Genomic DNA, 19,925 nt, shown 5'->3' with positions numbered 1-19,925 from the left:
GTTGGGAGAACTGACAGGAAATAATATGATTTACAAGCTGGGCTATGTCTGCAACATAAAAGGAAGGAAAAGAAAGTCATTTGCTGGTTATGTACTTTTGGCTCTGGATTAATTTACAGAGATATTTTCCTTGTAAAATGACCAGTGACCAAAGTGACCTGATGTGCAATTGCTTCAAATTGCTTAAGTTGAGCAAATGTTCTATTTTTTTGGTGTCCTTTTGAGTTTTAATCTTATATTCCTGTGCTCTGAAAACTGAGATGCCAGCTTATTCTTTACCTTTGGGTAACTCTGCAGACACCGGTCTTGAGCAAATCTTGTGAGCGAAGCAGCTCGAACAGGGCAGGGAGCACCATTGTGCCTTGAGTAATAGTGTTACCTTCAGTTTGCCAGCGGGAAAGATTTGGTGGCCCAAGTGGCTTATTTTTCCCAGAAGGGGCTAAAACAGGGAGAAGGTCCCACTGCAGTAGCGCCGAACTACCGCAGCTGCATTCTCTTGGTCCGGGAGTTGGCTCGGAGTGATGTTAATATAGAAACACAGAAGTGAAACCAGCCTGGTTTTCTTTTTGAAGAGACTGCCTAACTCTTGTTTATGCTCAACAATAACACAGTCAAATGAGCAGGAGCAGTCGGAACAAAGCGGTGAAGACCAGGGAATTAAATCTGCAGGTCTTTGTGATAAATAGAAGCAAATTCCTGCTGTAAAGCTGGGAGCTCTAAATGAAATCTTTTACGTGCTTTCAAGTGGAATGGCTTAGTCTTTGAAATGGGTAGAGCTGCAGGTTTGTGTAAACTCTCTTAAAACCCAGAGTATAGGCCAAGTCTCAGGTAACTACCAACAGAGAGTTGTCAGAACTTGTGAATGAAGCCTGTGGGTTTCCAGGAGTGTATATAGTGAAATGCATGTGTGAAGGTGTAATTTGAAAAGAAGTGCAAAATACTTGCAGGTAGTAACTCCTCAATGTCTGTTGAAAAGAAAAAACATGCATAGCTTCTATGAAGAGTTACTGGTTCTGCCAGCGACACTGATGCTTGAAAGGCTTTAGGTAGATATCTTAGCTTATAATAACGTCATTTACAGTTTGCGCAGAATTGTGCAATGATGCAGGGCTGGTTTGGTTGATGACCTTGGTGTGGCAGCACGCGTTCGGGTGCCGTGAGCTCTACCGGCGCTGTGAGCAGCAGTTCACCTGCAGGTTTGTACAATCCTGGCTCAGCTCCTGTTGCCTGATGTTTTCAGTATGTGCTGTCCTGGCAGATGCCCCCTATTCCTGTGCCCCGTCCCCCCGGATCCTCCGGAGCTGTTTGCTTTAGGGGACATGACAAGTAGGAGTCAAAAGGAAGTTCAGTGTTTTGCATGTTTTAATCTTAGCGATTTACATCCTCTTTCATGGTAACTGCACACGAATGTAAGGTCAGGAAAGTCCTTTGCTCTTAAAATGAAAAGCAATGACCGTAGCACACCCTTGTTTCAAGCACTGAAAGTGGAGGCACATTGTCTTATTACACAATCTACAAACACACCTTCTCAAAACATCTCAGCACCACCCACAGTCACTTCCTGGGGTTTTTTATTTGTTTTCTGCAGTGAGTGACATCTGCCCCTCCTCAGCCTTGAACGATATGAATGCAATTAAACTATACAGCTGTACCTCTGTGCAACTACACATTTATACAAATTTGGGGTTTTTTTCAGCACTATTTGTTTTTATTTGAGCCTCAACACAGAGTGACCAGGGTCCTGTGGCTGTTCTGAGAGGGTTTCTCTTTTGGAAATAATCTGAGAGGCTGAAAAGAAGAGCAAATGCAGGCAAAAAGTTAAACAAACATAACTACTCCTATAGACGTATTCAGAACATTTTTCCCTGAGGTAGAACCATGAGAAACGCTTAAGTGGAGATTCTAGATAGCCAGACATCTTTAGAGGAAACTTATTAAGGAGCTTTCATCTAAGCTAATATTTTCAGTCTTCGAGATTTCTGTGATCTCTAAATCCTTCAGTGAGTTGAGCTGTAATAAAACTTCATTTAGAGTCTTTGTCTGAACTCCCTACTCCTCCCCAGGAGCTCTGTGCTGGATGAAACGCAGGAGTGGTAGAAAACGGCCTCGTATCAGGTAAACCCTGACTCAGTGAGTCCTGCAGCCTCGCAGAGCTTGGCTTTGGGAGCAGCCCAGCTTGGGAGAGGGCCCGGCTAACCACCGCCTCGCCGAGCAGCGCTGGATGAGCCTCTCATGTCTAAAGGCAAGAATTCTGTAGAAGTGTTTTGTCTGGAGGTCTGTTAAGAAACCACACCTTCAGTAAGCAGTTTTACAAGAGAATTAAGCAAATGGAAATGCGGAGCAGGTGAAGCTGAGAGTGTAGAGAGGTTACGAGTGGTTTTGGCACCTTGGATGTGATTCCAGTCTCTTTGTATGGCAGTACATACAGCTTCTTTAGGTGCTCCAGCTGGGCAGAGGACTGGAACCAAAGGATTTCTTTGACCACAGACCTGGTTTTTAAAACCTCATTTCAAAGAACCAGCAGCAAAAGATCCTGATCGAATTACCTGTTGAGTTCTGACACAGGACATACCAGATGTATCCGATGCCACATGGTACCACTGTGCTCTTTTGTGTTGCCTTTTTGGCTGTGTTGGCGTGGATTTGTGCTGGATTAAAGCGATCGTATAACCACAGATTTAGGGGCAGAAATACAGCAGAACCTGCCTTTATTTCAGTAGTTCAAGAGATTTTCTGGCAAGCTGTTTAATTATTTAAATGCTCTGCAAGAAAACTGAAAAGTCCTGCTGCTCAGCCTTGCTTGTACCTCTTTGATACCAGAAAAATATAGTTAGTTTGTGCCTGGATGTTTTTGTTTTCCCATTGCACACAGACAGGTGTGCCAGCCGCATCCGAACCCCGTGAAGAATCTCTGCCTTAAACAGTCTTGTGTCTTTTTCCAGCTGTTATTGAACATTGTTCAGTCCAAGCTCTTTTGGTTAATCCATAAAACGCTGCAAATGTGGATAATTCTTCATTCAGTGGAGTTTATTTAGAAAATGTCAGACTGTGAAACATTTATTCTAGGGCTGCAGCTGTAGTGATGGTTTTGAACGTCTTTCCCTAGGCTCTTTTTGGCAATTATGTACATTACGTGGACGTGTCCTCCTTCAGTGACAGCAGGTGACTGTCAGAAACCCTGTTCGTGGTGTCAGTGCCTCCTGCTTTTGGGGTTGCAGGCTCAGATCCCCAGGAGGTGGTTGCGGATGGGTGGGAGTTGCTGCCTGGCTGTGTGTAGAGCTGGAATATTTTGCAAAGATTACATCCTATAACCTGAACTGGCTGAGTAATAAATAGACAATCTCCCCAGACCAGGCTGTCTGACTCGCTAGCTGTAAAATATTTATCTTTTGATAGTGAATGGGTAGTACCTTTTAAGACCAGCTTTCATAATGGATGTGTGCTAAAGCGAGAGCTCCCTGCTTTCCTTGTTGCTCCGCTATAGCTTAATTGCAGGAAACTTTGCTTCCCGGTTCTCCCTACCTGGGGGCTGCTACTTGAATAATGTGATAATACAACTGCTTGAGTTTTGAAGCCTTTTTTTAATAATAAAGGTTTGGAGCTTGGCAGAACACAGGAGGGAGAAACTAAAGCTAAGCTGAACTCATTGTTTATGGTCGGCTAGAAGCTGCAAAGAAAAAAGGGAAGGGAAAACAAACTGGCTGTGCTTCAGCTGCCTGCTGACCTGCTGATCCAAGTCACTCCTGCACATTTTGGGAACTTTTAGGCTTGCAGGAAAGCGTCTGTTTATATCTGTTGGCGAGAAGGAGAGCTAAAGGTTATGTCAAGAACACGGTTCAGCTCATCAGGTGTCAGTGGTAATGTCTGGTGCACATTTTCCAACTCTAAAGTGAAGTTTTTCTCTGTTGGGGTTGGATGTGAGACCAGCTGCAATAAGGCCTTTGGAATATGTTGCTGTGGTTTCTCAAAATAACTGAAACCCTTGATTTCTCAGCAGCTTTTGGTGTGTGTTTTGTAGGAAGAAGGAAATAACGGATCACATTTTGTGTGCATGTTTCATTCTGTTTTTTTGATAAAGTTGAAGGAGGGAGAGACAGCTGGAAGTTGGAACTGAATTTGTCTTGGATACCCGTTATCTCGAGCTGAATGGCACAATACAAATGAGGAACTGTTAAAACTGCTTTAGGAGAAGGGACTTTCAGTTCCCTAACCCAACTTATTGTTGAAATAGCATGGATAAGCAGTGCATTATATATTTGCATAAACATTGGAAACAGTTTTTGGTGAGTTAAGGACTGGACTCTTTTCTATCAACAGCGTGGTGTTAAATTGATGGCACGACACCAGTTACAGCTGGGCTCTTAAATCCATAGTCTAGAACACTTTTTGCAATACCAGATCAATAATCCACAACCAAATGGTACTGAACTTTATTGAAATGTTCGTATTAATACAAAACATGCTGCTGCTTAGAACTAGAAACTGTATCTCTTGTATCAGAGGAGTCAGCGAGCGCTGCAGTTTGTGTGTGTGCAAGTGTGATGTGTTACCTGTGCAAGTTGTGACCAAGGTATGTTCTTGTTTCTGCAGAGTGACCAGCAGCTGGATTGTGCCTTGGATTTGATGAGGCGTCTGCCTCCGCAGCAGATAGAGAAGAATCTCAGTGACCTCATTGACTTGGTGAGTATTGGATGCTCTAACCAAGAAATGGCTGAGTCCTGGGTGTGACAAAGAACTGGTATGAGAGGACATTTGCTGAAGCATCTCAGAGGTGTGATGATTTGTTTCTCTCCTTGTCTTTTGGCAAGGTAGAAGAATACAGCAATTGCACAAAAAATGTCAGGAATGTACGTGTCTTTTTAGGCAAGCCAACAGGTACTACTGTATATGCACCACAGGCTTTCAGATGAAGGGTCATAAGCAGCTTTCTTGATGAAGTCATCACCAGTTTGGAGGCTGCTGTTTAGTAAAAGTAATTTGGAACAGTTTATACAAGGTTGATGCAAGCCCTTGAATGTGTGCAAAACCACCAACCTGGGCAACTGCAGCGTAGAGAGCAGCGTAGGGGAAAGGGACCTGAGGGTCCTGGGGACAGCAGGGTGACCATGAGCCAGCACTGGGCCCTTGTGGCCAGGAAGCCAATGGGACCTGGGGTGGGTTAGAAGGGGGTGGTCAATAGGTCAGAGAGGTTCTCCTGCCCCTCTGCTCTGCCCTGGGGAGACCACACCTGGAATCTTGTGCCCAGTTGTGGTCCCTCAGTTCCAGCAGGACAGGGAACTGCTGGAGAGAGTCCAGCGCAGCCACCAAGATACTGAAGGGAGTGGAGCATCTCCCATGTGAGGAAAGGCTGAGGGAGCTGGGGCTCTGGAGCTGGACAAGAGGAGACTGAGGGGGGACTCATTAATGTTTACAGATATCTAAAGGGGGAGTGTCAGGAGGATGGAGCCAGGCTCTTCTGGGTGACAACCAGTGACAGGACAAGGGGTAATGGGTTCAAACTGGAACACAAAAGGTTCCACTTGAATTTGAAAAGGAACTTCTTCATGGTGAGGGTGGCAGAGCCTGGCCCAGGCTGCCCAGGGGGGTTGTGGAGTCTCCTTCTGTGCAGACATTCCAACCCGCCTGGACACCTTCCTGTGTAACCTCATCTGGGTGTTCCTGCTCCATGGGGGGATTGCACTGGATGAGCTTTCCAGGGCCCTTCAACCCTGACACTCTGGGATTCTGTGAACTGCCCGATATCTCTTTTCTGCTTGGCCCTGAAACATTTGTTTCCCTTCTATGAAATGCTAGTGAAGAAAACTAACTTTAAAAGGATACATTTGCTCGTTACTAGTTGTGTGAGATTGAGTTGCACATCCTGGGATGCACAGTTGGGCTGTGACAGGCTGGCCAGTGTCAGCTCTCCCTGAAAACAGCGCATGGCACAGCTGCCTCTGGAGCAACTCTGAAGTATTACTGAAATATGAACTTAATCTATACAGACCCTATTATATGGGCAGCTGGGAAAGTTTGTTTCTATTGCCCAGTCTAAATATATGGCTTATTTCTGACCTAAGCTTCTCACTTTTTGCAGACAGAGGGCATTGAGGCTGGAACAGGGCTGCTTTTCCTCTTATCTGTAGTGAGAGCCACATCCCTTTTCTGTCTGAACTTTATGCCCGATGGTGCCAAACCTTGTCTGAGAGACCCTAAAAACTTATTTAAATGCTGCTTTTAGTTACATAAGCCAAGGTACAGGTAAGAAAGCTCTGGGAGTCAGGAAAGAAATTGTTCCCTGCAGGAATGGATTATTTCTCTTTCTTGAAACCATTTAGTAATTGGCTACATCTGTGCCACCGAAACTCATGACAACCTAAAGCATCATTTTTGCGGCTGTTGCTGTAGGTAGGACACAATAACTAAATCATTGAGGTGATCTGGTGTGACACGGTTGGTTTTCTGATGAAATTCAGAGGACTGAATGGATATCAGGGTTTTGGCAGCTCCAAGGACCATTCAAACAGTGAGTTGTTTGGGGAGCACTGGTGAGCTTGACTGTATAATTGGTGCGAGGCTTTTTTTAATGACTCAGAAAATTGCTGGTTACCTCTAAACATTGGAATTACTCTTTGGATGGTGCTCATTAGTGCTCTCTACATGCTTTCCATCAGCAACACACTCACCGGGCTTCTTTTCTTATTGCAAGCATAACATGAAGCAGACCAATTTGAATGATGCTCGTTAGAAGGAGAGTCTGTACGATTCCCACCCTGGCCACTGCAGTCCCTTCTCTGGGGTGGAGATGAAATAGTTTGTTAAATCCAGTATGATTTCTTTATTTTTGAGCCATCTGTAGACTTCTGCAGTCCGCTCAGCCCGATGTCTGTGAGACTCAAGTCTGCACTCTGGTTAGACAAGAGCACTGTATACGCTGCCACCTGTCATAGTTCCAAAAACATCATAAGCCAGACTCAAGCAAGTAGGTTTTTTTGACCTTTTTTGGCAAGTTTCATCCAAACCTTTAAAGCTGACGTTTTGATTCTGTTTCCTTTACCATTACCAGACAATAACCTCCTTGAAGTAAAAGGTCAGAATCCGAATGCACGATGAGCATGAGCAGGTTCACTAAATTTGTGGCAGAATTATAAAAGGTAGCACCCTGACTTGTGCTTCCTTTGTGCTCGCTTTCCTTGCTTCCTTACACTGCCCTGCTGGAGCAGACCTGAAGATGAAGCCCATATCATTTTTTTGGTGTGAAGCGTACGTTATTACCTGCTGGGAGTGCAGCTTTCTGTAGGCTTTTTACAAGAATTGTTCTCCAGACATGTAGCTACTCTTGATACTTGCTTAATATCCTTCGAAAGGAGATGAAAGTTGGCTTAGAAATGGCTTTATATACAAAAAGTTTTCCAAAAGTGCTATAGTGAGAACCTGGTATCTCCTTCCTAGACTTGTGTTCCTGCTGGGACCTCCCTGAGGTCTCTCTTACTCTGTCCAAGCCATGCTCTGCTGCTGCTTTTTAATAAATTAGCATCTTGGTGCCAATGTGAGTCTCTGGAATGTGTTCAGCACTGTGCGTTACTGCCCCCAAGCGTTGGGCTGACGGGGGAAAGCTCCAAACTTGACCATGAAGGAAAAGGCTGGGTGGAAGAAGAGAATTTTTGGGTCGCTGGCCCTCATCAGACCAGACACTTTCCATTCATTAGCAAAACAGTTTGCGGTTTGCCCTTTTACCACATCTGTTGTTGGATTTTTCAGACTGCCGAGTCTTCAATTAGAGTTCATTAGCGACCTTGTCAATCACAGGACCCCAGAAGTCCTGCCTGAATGAAGCCATGTGCGGTGCTGGTGATGTGCCTTGGCATGGAATGCTCTGCTCAGCATTCCATTAGTCGTTATTCTTAAATAGACTACTTGGAGGCTGGCAACAACGTACAAGAGGACTTTGAAACCTCTACGAAAAGAGTTTAGTGTAGCCACATACCTTTTAAAGGACAACTAATTTAAATTAGAGTGATTTTCCATGTAGCTTCTCTGGAAACGGGTAACTGAAGCTTTGGAGCATCTACCTGTCAGCCAAGCCCAAACTAAAGCAGTTCCTGTAAGAGGAGCGGTGGTTGTGCTGCTCTTCCATGGGTTTGTCATGAGGATACGCCAAGTGTAATATTGAAACAGATTTTAACTGTGTAGCATAAATACTGTCTCACCTTCTTATTGCCTCATGTTGTCTAGAAGTTGCTGCTGTTGATACACTGGGCAGCACATGTAACAGGGTGGGTGGGTGACAGCCGGGGTCACAGCCTCCTGAATGCTTTGGGGGTTTATTTTGCTCTCGCATGTCTTAGAGGGGTGCATCGCTAGGAAAGGAGGAGGGTGCAAGTTGGATTTATTGTGCTTACGGACCGTGTGCAGCAAATAAGGGTCTGTGACAGGATTGTCTCGATGGCTTTGAGTGTGGAAGTTGATGTGGTCTCAATCTTAGTAATAAGTTACGCAGGTTCCTTTTGCAAGTACAAATTTCCTGCTGAATGTTTAATTTGGATGTTTGCCTGTTTGTATATAATAGAATATAATATAAATTAGATGAAAAATGCAGCTGACTCAGAAAAATCAGATGGTTGGCATCGTCCTTACAAAGCTGGATCACAGAATGGACAAACAAGGGGGGTTTGCTCACAGCCACAACTCTTTTCCTTTCTTTTCCCAATAAGTCTGATATTCAAATACTACTCAACATATTCCCCAAAATGAAAGCTTTCTTGAAGTACAGAATCAAGTTATTCCTGCCATGGAAGAATGAAAGCTAGAGTTCTTTATGGATATAGCAGTCAGTAACTTGACTGGTTGTTTTTTAAGGCTCTGTTTGCAATTAACAGTCTGGGAAGTGATTGTCTTTGTTTTCTCATCACAGGAGAATGCTGAAGTATTTTTAGTAGAATGTGTTACTTTTGAGAAAGTCCCAGAGTGATGAATTTAAAAATGTATAAACTTCTGATTTTGAAATATTCGAACAATATTCAGGACCTTGCTTCATGTAGCTATTGTGCTTCCAGGCAGGTCTCAAATCCGCTTGCATACCTTTACTAACTGAAGATATATGAAGCTAGAGAATTTATCCCCAGGAAAACTGCATTGCTTGAGCTGCACAGACCATAAAGAACACGAGAATGTGACTGGAGCTTTTTGTATTTTGAGTCCAAGAGCCTGAGCGGTGTGCAGAACCGAGGAGAAGATAAAATAATTGAATGCAGATGGCCAGCTGAGCATCTGGGGAGGGTGGAAGATGTTAAAAAAACAATCAGACCCAGCGAAAACTTAAAGAGTGGAAGCAGAAGTGGTCTGGAAGCTGAGGTTCTGACTTGCTGATTGTGCGATAGACTCTGAGCCCCCAGCAGCCCAGGGTTCCTAATGGAAGGGTTATTGCCTAAAGAAAGGGACTCTGGCTCTCTGAATAAATTTATGGCTGTTGAGAGCCAGTTTTCCATTTGGTGAGTGGCCGTTAAGCAGGAGCTTTTGCAGCTAGAAAAGATTACCTCTGGGTATCTTGATGGTAATTGGAGATAGCAATTAATATATGTAAATTCTTAATGTGATGCTTGGCTTAGAGCTAGCGACTCCACTTACTTGCATGAGAATGTAAAAGTGAATTGCGCTTCTGGCTTCATATTCACTTGCTCTTTTTAAGCCTATTTTTCTTGTAGGCTTCTATCACTATTAGAGATCCTTAAAATGTCTGTTTAAATATCTTTCTAAAGGAATGTGTGTGTGAGAGATCACTTGATGAGCTTAAATCCTAATTAGAAATCTATCTAACCGCTTTCAAAAGTGGGGAGGGAGAAGCGAAAACATCGAAATGTGGCTGGAGAGAGTCTGCCTCTGCATATCCCTGAGTTGTTGCTGGATATCTCCAACACCCGCTGGACTCTTGACACAAATAGTCAAGACTTGCCAAGATATTGATCCGCTGTGATGGCTCCTGGGACTTGTGCCTGGTAATGAGATCCAGGAGCCCTCACCTGCAGGTCACTGGTCCCAGTCCAGGGCGCTCCGTTGTGCCTGCCAGATGGCCAGCTTTTGTTCCTTGGTAAGCCACGGAATGCCGAATCCAGCAAAAGCCCTATTTTATCCAGCAAATCGCAGGAAAAATGCCGAGGATTCTGTTTTACGAACGGTAGTCACCTTTCAGCGTTTTTAAAATGTAGTTCCTTGAGCTGGATTGAACACTTTTGTAATTAATATAACTTTTCTGCTATGAGATCACTAACTAGATCTTAGATCTGCAATCTTATTAACATTTGCCTTTTTCCGGAAAAGCGGATTGGGTTTGATTTTATTTTTGCTAATTCTTGCAGTGCTGGAATTCGGCGCAAATACTCAAATAAAGCTGAGCTGTTTCCAATATCAATTACATCTGGTCTCGAACACAAAAGTCCATTTAAGTGTCATTTAATAAACAAAGCCTGAAGAATGTGTGGCCCTTGGACATCTGATGGATCAAATTAAGGTTTAGCGATGTGTGGATTTGTGGGAGTGACTTTCCTGGTGGTTTTAGCCCCAAGATGAGTGGAGCCAGGCTTCCTTCTCCAGTTTCCACAACATCCGTTCAGCCGTGTCTGTGTTCTGCAGGAACAGGAAATTCTGAGGCTGTGGAATGACTCAGAAAAATTATAATAATATTTTATGAGATGCTGGCCCAGAAGGGAGGAATCTGGGCTGAAATGGGGGGGTCGTGTGCCAAAATGGTTCTTTTGCAGAAGTGCCAGGTAACTCCCATGGGCTCTTCTTTGCGTTTGAGCAGTTGCCCCAAGTGACGTGGGCAGTGGTTTTGTTCACTTCTGTCATGATTTAAGTTGTCTTAAAAAAAGAATAATCAAGTCTTAAGAGTTTGCATGCAATTAAAATACTTGCTTTCCTGTTTGGATGTAGCTTTTTAATTAAAAAGTGCTCTAGTCACATTCAGATACCTGCATGTTATAGACAGTAGTTCAGAACAGAAGTGGATCTGAGTGCTAAGCGTTTGAAGGTTGCTTCGTCTTCCTTCTGATTCTTCAAGGAAAAATGTGTTTCATCTATAACTTCCCTGCATTTAGCATAGTTTTCCAATGTGTCAGAATCACAGAATGTCAGGGGTTGGAAGGGACCCGGAAAGCTCATCCAGTGCAATCCCCCCATGGAGCAGGAACACCCAGATGAGGTTACACAGGAAGGTGTCCAGGCGGGTTGGAATGTCTGCACAGAAGGAGACTCCACAACCCCCCTGGGCAGCCTGGGCCAGGCTCTGCCACCCTCACCAGGAACAAGTTTCTTCTCAAATTTAAGTGGAACCTTTTGTGTTCCAGTTTGAACCCATTGCCCCTTGTCCTGTCACTGGTTGTCAGCGAGAAGAGCCTGGCTCCATCCTCCTGACACTCCCCCTTTAGATATCTGTAAACATTAATGAGTCCCCCCTCAGTGTCCTCTTGTCCAGCTCCAGAGCCCCAGCTCCCTCAGCCTTTCCTCACACGGGAGATGCTCCACTCCCTCCAGCATCTTGGTGGCTGCGCTGGACTCTCTCCAGCAGTTCCCTGTCCTGCTGGAACTGAGGGGCCACAACTGGACACAATATTCCAGGTGTGGTCTCCCCAGGGCAGAGCAGAGGGGCAGGAGAACCTCTCTGACCTACTGACCACCCCCTTCTAACCCACCCCAGGTCCCATTGGCTTCCTGGCCACAAGGGCCCAGTGCTGGCTCATGGTCACCCTGCTGTCCCCAGGACCCCCAGGTCCATTTCCCTACGCTGCTCTCTAATAGGTCATTCCCCAACTTAGACTGGAACCTGGGGTTCCTGTGGAGGTCAGTACATACTCACCTCTGAATAAACATGGAAAAAGACTATTACCCAGCACAGAACCTTACACTAACAATATTGCTGTTTCAGTTGTAAACATGATTCATTTCAATCAGGTCTGTAGAAGAAAATAATGACCTTAGTGTACTCATGTTCTATGGCTAGTAAAGCAAAATATTCACTGTCCTGAATATGTGAGGTACAGAATTGGATGCAATTCGGCCAGAATGATTGAAGCAAGGATGCTGAGTGCATGTAACATATGAAGAGCTGAAGTAACTGGTTTTGTTTCCTCTAAACCTTTTTATGTGCTTGTGGAATCATATTTGAAAAATTAACTCAGAAACAATAGCTTAGTTGATGATAAATTCCTTTAACCAAAAAGTGAGTCAAGAAGGAAGGATTATTAGGTTAGCTACTCCAAATAGGGTACGGTTTTGACTTGGGCACAAGTGATTATTTGTCTTGATAGCAGAGCAGTTGCCTTAATTAAAACACTGTCCGCATACCTGGCCTGCTCTGATGGAGAATCCTGTTACACGGGACAACAGAACCCTTGTTCAACATGCCGGAGAGTAGGCTGAACTCGCTTTTCTTTCAGTTTTTCTTTCCTCTCTACTACACATTCATTGTATGTCTCCTCGGAAGGAAAAGCTGCCCCGAACGCAGTGCCCCGGTGCGTGTATGTGCTGCTCAATGATGCTGCTGTTCGCTAACAGGCCGGACAGCTGAGCCCAGACCCCCAGAGATCCTTCATCTTTTCCTTTTCTAATGTACATTGAGGGTGGTCTCGCTCCACACAACCACCATACTAGATGATTGAGTGCTTATTTGTGGAAACATGGATGCATTAGGGTCCAGAGTAGGTTGTGGACTAAATTAATTTAATGACGGCCTTCAGCTAAAGCTAGAGGGTTAAGACTGTGTTCTACATTTGACCTTCCACTGCTTAGAGTGGGGAAAAAACTTGTGTCAAAATAAGGATGGGAGCCCAGCCTTTGCTTATAAAACAATCCTCATAGCTTCAGTGTTTTCATCACAGTGACATTTATTTATAGTGCAGTGATGAATTGAACATCATCACTGGTTCGGCGGTTCAGTGTTTGGCCTGGGTGGTGGGTTAATTCTTGCATTTCTAAATTGAAGTCAAAGTTCCCCTATATAATGACTGCTGGAGGCAAGCACGGTGGCACGTAAGTGCATTTTGGCTTTCCAGATAATGCAACAAGCTAATAAGAAAAGTTAACAATGCAAATCCACTGTTTCAGACTGAAAACTCAGAAAATTGGTTAGTGTTCTAAGCAGAGCTCTCCTTGCTGGGATCCAAAGATTTGGATGCTTTCTTGCTAAATAGAAACTGAATTCTGCAAGAGTCTGAGTGTGCACAAAGGTAATTTAAATGTTGTAGGAAGATTCAGTGCTTGACAGGGGGAAGAATTTAAGCAAAGGAACATGCATAGTGTAAAATAATTGCTCAGTGCCTACATTGCAGCAGCCAGCTTAGCCCGGCTGTGCCAAACTTATACTGCAACCTGGGGTTGTTCCTACCCAGATTCAAGACTCTACACTTGCCCTTGTTCTATTTCATTACATTTTTCCCTGCCCAGCTCTCCAGCCTGTCCAGGTCTCTGGATGGCAGCACAGCTTCCAGTGTCACCACTCCTCCCAGCTTGGTGTCATCAGCAAACTTGCTGACAGTCACTCTATTTCCTCGTCCAAATCATGGATGAATATATTGAATAATACAGGCCCCAGCACTGCCCCCTGAGGCACTGCACTAGATCCAGGCCTCAACTGGACTCTGCCCCATTGACCACGACTCTCTGGCTTCTTCCCTTCAGCCAGTTCACAGTCACCTCACTCCCCGCTCATCCAGACCGCACTCCCTCAGTTCAGCTGTGAGGATGCTGTGCAGACTGTGTCAAATGCCTCACTCAAGTCAAGGTAGATCACGTCCACCGCTCTGTCATCATCCATCCATCTTGTTATGTCCTCATAAAAGTCAATGGGGTTGGTCAAGCACCACTTCCCCTTGGTGAAGCCATGTTGACTGCCCCTAATGACCCTCTTACCCCTGATATGCCTTGAGATGGCACCAAGGAGAAGTTGTTCCATCAGTTTCTCAGGGATGGAGGTGAGGCTGACCGGTCTAGAGTTCCCCAGGTCCTCCTTCTTGCCCTTTCTGAAGACTGCAGTGACATTTGCTTTCCCCCAGTCCTCAGGCACCTCTCCCGTTTCCCAAGACTTGGCAAAGATGATGGAGAGTGGCCCAGCAATGACCTCAGCCAGCTCCCTCAGCACCCGCGGGTGCTTCCCATGCAGACCATGGATTTATGGATGTCTTATAACTGTGTGTTCTAAAATGCAAAGGACCTGAACACAGAAAGAATGAAATAGTCTCATCAACGTGGAGCTGAAGTGTTTAAAGCTGCAAATTACTGTGTTCAAATTACCGCATTTGCCTTGTAAGCAACTCCGTAGTGTAGAAGAGGAAGATCAGTATAAATAAATCTTATAAATTCATTTTTAGCAAGGAAGTACAGCAGCTGTTGAAAGTTGCTGTAATGAATGATACAAAAATTATTCTCCTGGGGTAACCATGCCACACTTTTTCCAATAATTAGAGTTACATGAGTATTTCCATCAGCTGGAATATCTCTGTTCTTTTCATAGTCACTGTTGAGAATTTCTAATACTTCCAAAGTAGATGAGTATGTTTTCTTCCCTGTTTTATTCCAGAAGAGAAAAGAATACAGAATATATTGTCTGGAGTCCTGTATAGTGTCTGTAGCAAAGAGACAATGGGTATAGAGCATGCTATAACAATAGACTATTACAATATAGTATAGTTGTATATTCTAATAAGTATATGATGTATTGTATTCACTGTTATGGCTGTAAGACCAACCACAGCTCTTAGAAATTCGAGAAGTGACTGTGCTCATGAATATTTGTGTTACCAAATCATCCAGATTGCTTTTGAAAATGAGCATATATATGTATGTGTGTGTGTGTATTTGAGTGTGAGGAGCTGTACTGCGAGACCTCTCGTGCTCCCTCACTGCACATACAGCACAGGGCTTTTCCCGGAGAAATCCACCAGAAACGGAGTTTGGGAACGACGCCACTTTTCTCTGCATTGTGTTTTCATCACTATTACTCATCCGAAGCGCAGGGCAGGGCAGGGTGAGGAGCCTGTTCCTGGGCGCTTATCTCGGTGCTCGTGGGCAGCTGGCCAAGGGGCGGCGAGAAGCAGGAATATATTCAGCTGGTGACTCTTTGGAAGAACACAGAGCGTAGGTCTTAATGATGAGGTGCTTTGGGTCTCGTTGTGCGCGCATCCAAAATTAAAGCAGTCGTCTCGAGTTGCTCTCCGCCTGAAGAGTCAGCCTGAAATGAATAGCTAATGGAGAAGCGAAGGAAGAGGCCAAGTGGAACCAGATGGGCTGGTGAACACAGAGCCATCAATTCGCTCGGGCCATGAAACGGCTGATTTGTGTCGGCTCTGCGAGTGTCAGGGTTGTTTGTGTTCAGAAAAACTACAGATTTCCCTAAAAGCTGCTTTTATTTACTTACTGCCTGTGGGATGGTTTGGAGGTTGTTGCAGCCAGGTCTCCGAGTATCAAGCGATGAACTCCTAAGAGAAGCATCTACCTCTATAGAAATATGTGCTCTGCTCTTTAGTCTGGGCTCTTCATTTGTTGCGTTACCACATTACAGCATATATAGACCAAAGTAAAAAACCTCCAACAAATGTTTTAGCTTTTTCAGCACTGTCAGTAACTTCACCAACCATTTCTTGCTTTGTCTCTTATTTTCCCGTGTTTACAGGGTGACGGTGTGGGCTCAGTGTTGTGTCTCTTGCTAACCGCATCTCATTTTGCCCTTTGGCCTTTCTCGTTTTTTTTTTTTCTTTTGTAGTCACAGTGATTCATATTTGTCCCTCCTTACTTTGATTTAACATCCTCTGTGTGTTATTGCCTTGTACTTGGGGTTGGGAGTGTTTTCATTTTAAGCAGTTTGATTTCTTGGGTCACTTTGAGTGCATTAAAGTAGTTTGCGCTTATGCTTTTGGGAGCTGTTGCACTCCTAACATGTTTTTTCCCCCTCTAGGTTTCTTTTCTTTGAAATCATCCCAGCCAATTCACTGAATCAATGGCTTGAAGAGAGGAAAGCACGTTTCCACATTTTCTTTATTCCTTCCTTCCTCTTCTTTTCATTCCTTATGAGTTGTGAATTCATTGCTTCATGATTCATTTTACCCTGGATTGCCTTTTGTCTTCATGTTCTCAGTTAGGTTTTCATCTCCACAATGTAGAATGAAATGCAGGAGGCATTTCACATCGGTTATTTATTTTATTTCCTGTGTTAGCACGTTGCAAGAAGCTGCCAGCATGGCCAAAACCTGCAGGATGGGAATATTGATATTGATAACGGGGCCGCCAGCAGCTCCGGAGCAAGAGGCCACGGGATGGAATGTGTTCGATTTGCTTGTGCTTGCACTGACACTTGTTTCAGGCTGCAAAACGCCATCTCATCTCTTGGCTCCGCCACGTTAAAAGCCAATCTCATAGTCTTTCTCCACATGAAGCACAGGGAGGAAGCTGGGATTAGGAATCTGTTAAAAGCTACCTGTGTAAGAGATGTATTTGATTTTATATGTGCCTGCACACAGGCACACGCGTATTTTTATTAGCCAACATGGTCACGTTTGGCCAGCTGCCTGGAAACTATTCTAAACTCTACCCAGGGTGGGAGCTTGTGAAAAACCCGCTCTAGCGTATGGATGGCGTATTTTTTAGCAGCTCCCTCGCTTCCCCTCCATTATAAATATTTACCTTTATTCATCAGCCCTCAACAATCACTTTACTGGCCGTCTTTGGCAAGAAGCTAACATGGAGAATGTATATATTGAAGTGTACTGGACCACACTAGTCGTTAGGTAATTAAATCTGAAATTATTGGAGGCGGGAGCATAGGATTGTGTTGTAACTAAAGTGCAGCTTTTTTTTTTTTTAAAGGGTTTCTGGCTTTGGGACAGATGTTATTAATAACAAAATCTCTTCCTAGGGTTGCCAGTCTTTTTTAACCTTAATGTGTTACCCTCTCTTTTCTCCCTGTTTTTGTTCTCTCCAAACCGTCAGGTCCCAAGCCTCTGTGAAGATCTCCTGTCCTCTGTCGATCAGCCGTTGAAGATTGCGCGAGACAAGGTGGTAGGAAAAGACTATCTATTGTGTGACTACAACAGAGATGGAGACTCGTATCGGTGAGTTCCTGTCCCAAGTGAGGAACTAACTGGTTTGCTTTGCAAGTGAGAACTACGCACTAGTATTGCAGTCCACAGAATCACAGACTCTCAGAATGTCAGGGGTTGGAAGGGCCCTGGAAAGCTCACCCAGGTCAATCCCCCCATGGAGCAGGAACACCCAGATGAGGTTACACAGGAAGGTGTCCAGGCGGGTTGGAATGTCTGCAGAGAAGGAGACTCCACAACCCCCCTGGGCAGCCTGGGCCAGGCTCTGCCACCCTCACCATGAAGAAGTTTCTTCTCGAATTTAAGTGGAACCTCTTGTGTTCCAGTTTGAACTCACTACCCCTTGTCCTACCATTGGTTGTCACCAAGAAGAGCCTGGCTCCATCCTCCTGACACTCCCCCTTTAGATATCTGTAAACATTAATGAGTCCCCCCTCAGTGTCCTCTTGTCCAGCTCCAGAGCCCCAGCTCCCTCAGCCTTTCCTCACACGGGAGATGCTCCACTCCCTTCAGCATCTTTGTTGCCCTGCGCTGGACTCTCTCCAGCAGTTCCCTGTCCTGCTGGAACTGAGGGGCCTCCTCCCTTTTACTTCGTAGCCAAAAATAAAAGAATCTTAACATCAAACTTTTCTTGGCAATGAAGCTGGGATTGCTTCAAATCTGCTCGAGCGAGACATTGACCATGGAAGTTATTTGTAGTATTTCTCTAATGTGAAAGGGCACAAACATCTTCATTTCCAAACCGTTGCCGATAATGTGGTTCTATGGCTGCTAATCTGATGAGCTCTGCAAGCAGGTTCCTGCTGTCTCTGCAACAAGATGTGTTTGACCCCAGAAACCACAGTGTTTCTGCACATTTGCTGTGATTGTTAAAATCGCTTCAAATTTTTTAGGGCTTATTAAGTAATGGGGTTTCGGTGAAGCTATTTCATTAGTTTGCATAGAATAGGCGTAATGTATTAATTGCTGGCATTAAAGAATGCTGTTCTTTATGGCTTTTGACTGAAGCGTTGTGGATTGAAGTGATTCTGCCTTCTGGAACTGATTGGTCTCACCTCTGCTTCGTGAAGTAAATTCTTCCCTTCAGCACAAAGCAAAAGCCTTTGAAAAGCAAGTGGTACTAACGTGTGCATGTGTTAATCCCATTCTGTGCCTGTGTTCAGACACTGTGATTCATACCTCATAAAATCTGAAGTCGTTACTGGGAAACGGCTCTTACACCAATTTAATCAATTAGGCCAAAAATCTAGGAGGAGTTTACTGTGCTTTTCAAAGCTTTTGATAATTCCACAAAGATTTTTCAGAACTATTAGAAGCCCCAAGAAATCCTATTCCCTGCCTGCAACGTGCTGCATCCCCAGTTATGGCACATTCCAAACTAAACACCAGTTTTCTTCGTGTCGGAGAGGTTGCTAATTGCGTTTTTTGAATACTAATCCAAGGATTTCAAAGCATTCTGCAGACCAGCGAGCCTCATGCTACTTGAGCAGGAAACGTGGAGCTGGGTAGTCAGACTTTCTCACTGAGAATCGAGTTTTCTAGGGGTTTTTTGAGTGGCTTTACAATTTGTCTGGGAATTAGCCTGGAAAAAAAGCTGCTGTGGGATGTTTGGCCATCCAGGCCATAACTCCACCTATTTCATGGGGAAGTCAAAATCCTAATGCTTATAGCCTATCAATTTACTCCTTCTCTCATATTTAGCCAGACTTGATTTTCTCCATGTCCAACACGGATCAGACCAGAAGGTGGGTTTTTGGAGTCTCTCTTGCATCTCCAGAAGTAGATAATTCTCAGTTTCTTATTATTATCATCTCACTGTGGCTTATGGGAACAGCCTTTTGGGCACAGAGTCTCATAGTCACTTCTACGAGTGCTCCTGTAATCCCAGGGGTTTGGGGAGGGTATCGTGGAATCCTCCTTGTGAAGGCAGAGCTTTTATTAATATCTTTTCTAAAGGGCCCTGACTTTGTCCATACATTTCCACTCCAAGTGTGCTCCATCACTCAATTAAATGGAATCCTTATGGGGAATTTGGTGCCAACAAGGCTGAAACCTGTTAGCTGAAACAAAAAACATTCACTTCTAGGGAAATGAGAGGTCTGACTTTTGAAATTTAAGTGCTTGCCCGTCTGTCTTTCTTCAAATAGCCTCCATTTCTGTTTTTAAATGTCGTGAGTACTCTTCCACAAAAAGAAAAAAGAATATGGGGTTGTGTTATGAGGTTGGTTTTTTAGGTGAAGTTGCTGCTGGCTCCAGCTGTAATGGGTTGAAAATGCCACAATCTGCTAGTTAAAATCGATGTTACTAGGCTGCGCTTAAATCCCATTCCTGCAGCCAGCAAAAGACGTCTCGTATTTACAAATAAAGTCTCTTAGCTGTGGGTTCTCTGCTCACCGATTTCCTCGTACGTGATGGAGAAGCACAGCGTCCTGGTTTTATAGAAAACACTAGAATTCTTTTGGAATCTGCCTTTTAAAATGTAGCAGAGGTATTAAAACTAAACGCATCCTAAGGGAACGCTGCTGCTGCGGTAGCAGGACACTCCTGCATCGCCTGGTGTACAAACCCTTTGCTTTGCTCATGCGGATTTTGGGATGGGCAGGTCGATGCTTGAGCTTCTTTGGGTGTAGGTTGTGCTATTGGGAGTCCCCCAGACAGCACCGATAGTGATTTTTATGTGAATCTTTTCCAGGTTTCAGAGAGTTGTTAGATAAAGGAGCGACTTTTCTGCAAAGCACCCGAGGTTTTAGCAACTGTTTTAAAATGAGAACCAGCACCTGAAAATTGCTCAGGGCGGACGTGACACGATGATTTAGCTTTTCCTGGTGCCCCCACCTTTTGATTCAGATGTGGTAGAGAGGA

At 44.4% G+C, this 19,925-nt stretch overlaps 1 protein-coding gene across 3 annotated transcripts in view; it reads left to right on the top strand.

Moving 5' to 3' along the window:
• The window catches only part of CAPZB (capping actin protein of muscle Z-line subunit beta), a gene marked incomplete at its 5' end in the record, with an annotated part of 53,983 nt that overhangs the window by 8,299 nt on the left and 25,759 nt on the right, over nt 1–19,925 (top strand). For 2 of the 3 annotated variants that reach the window (XM_082069618.1, XM_082069617.1), the window contains 2 exons: nt 4,591–4,680; nt 16,954–17,075. In XM_082069618.1, the coding sequence (XP_081925744.1) occupies nt 4,591–4,680; nt 16,954–17,075 (212 nt within the window). Of the gene's footprint in view, nt 1–4,572; nt 4,681–16,953; nt 17,076–19,925 lie in introns of those variants that run through there. The other variant, XM_082069616.1, reaches the window with a different exon arrangement.

This window comes from Streptopelia decaocto (genome assembly GCF_964273445.1).
Source record: "Streptopelia decaocto genome assembly, chromosome: 20".
In the NCBI taxonomy this organism is placed as follows: Eukaryota; Metazoa; Chordata; class Aves; order Columbiformes; family Columbidae; genus Streptopelia; species Streptopelia decaocto.
This window is presented reverse-complemented; position numbering and strand designations above follow the sequence as displayed.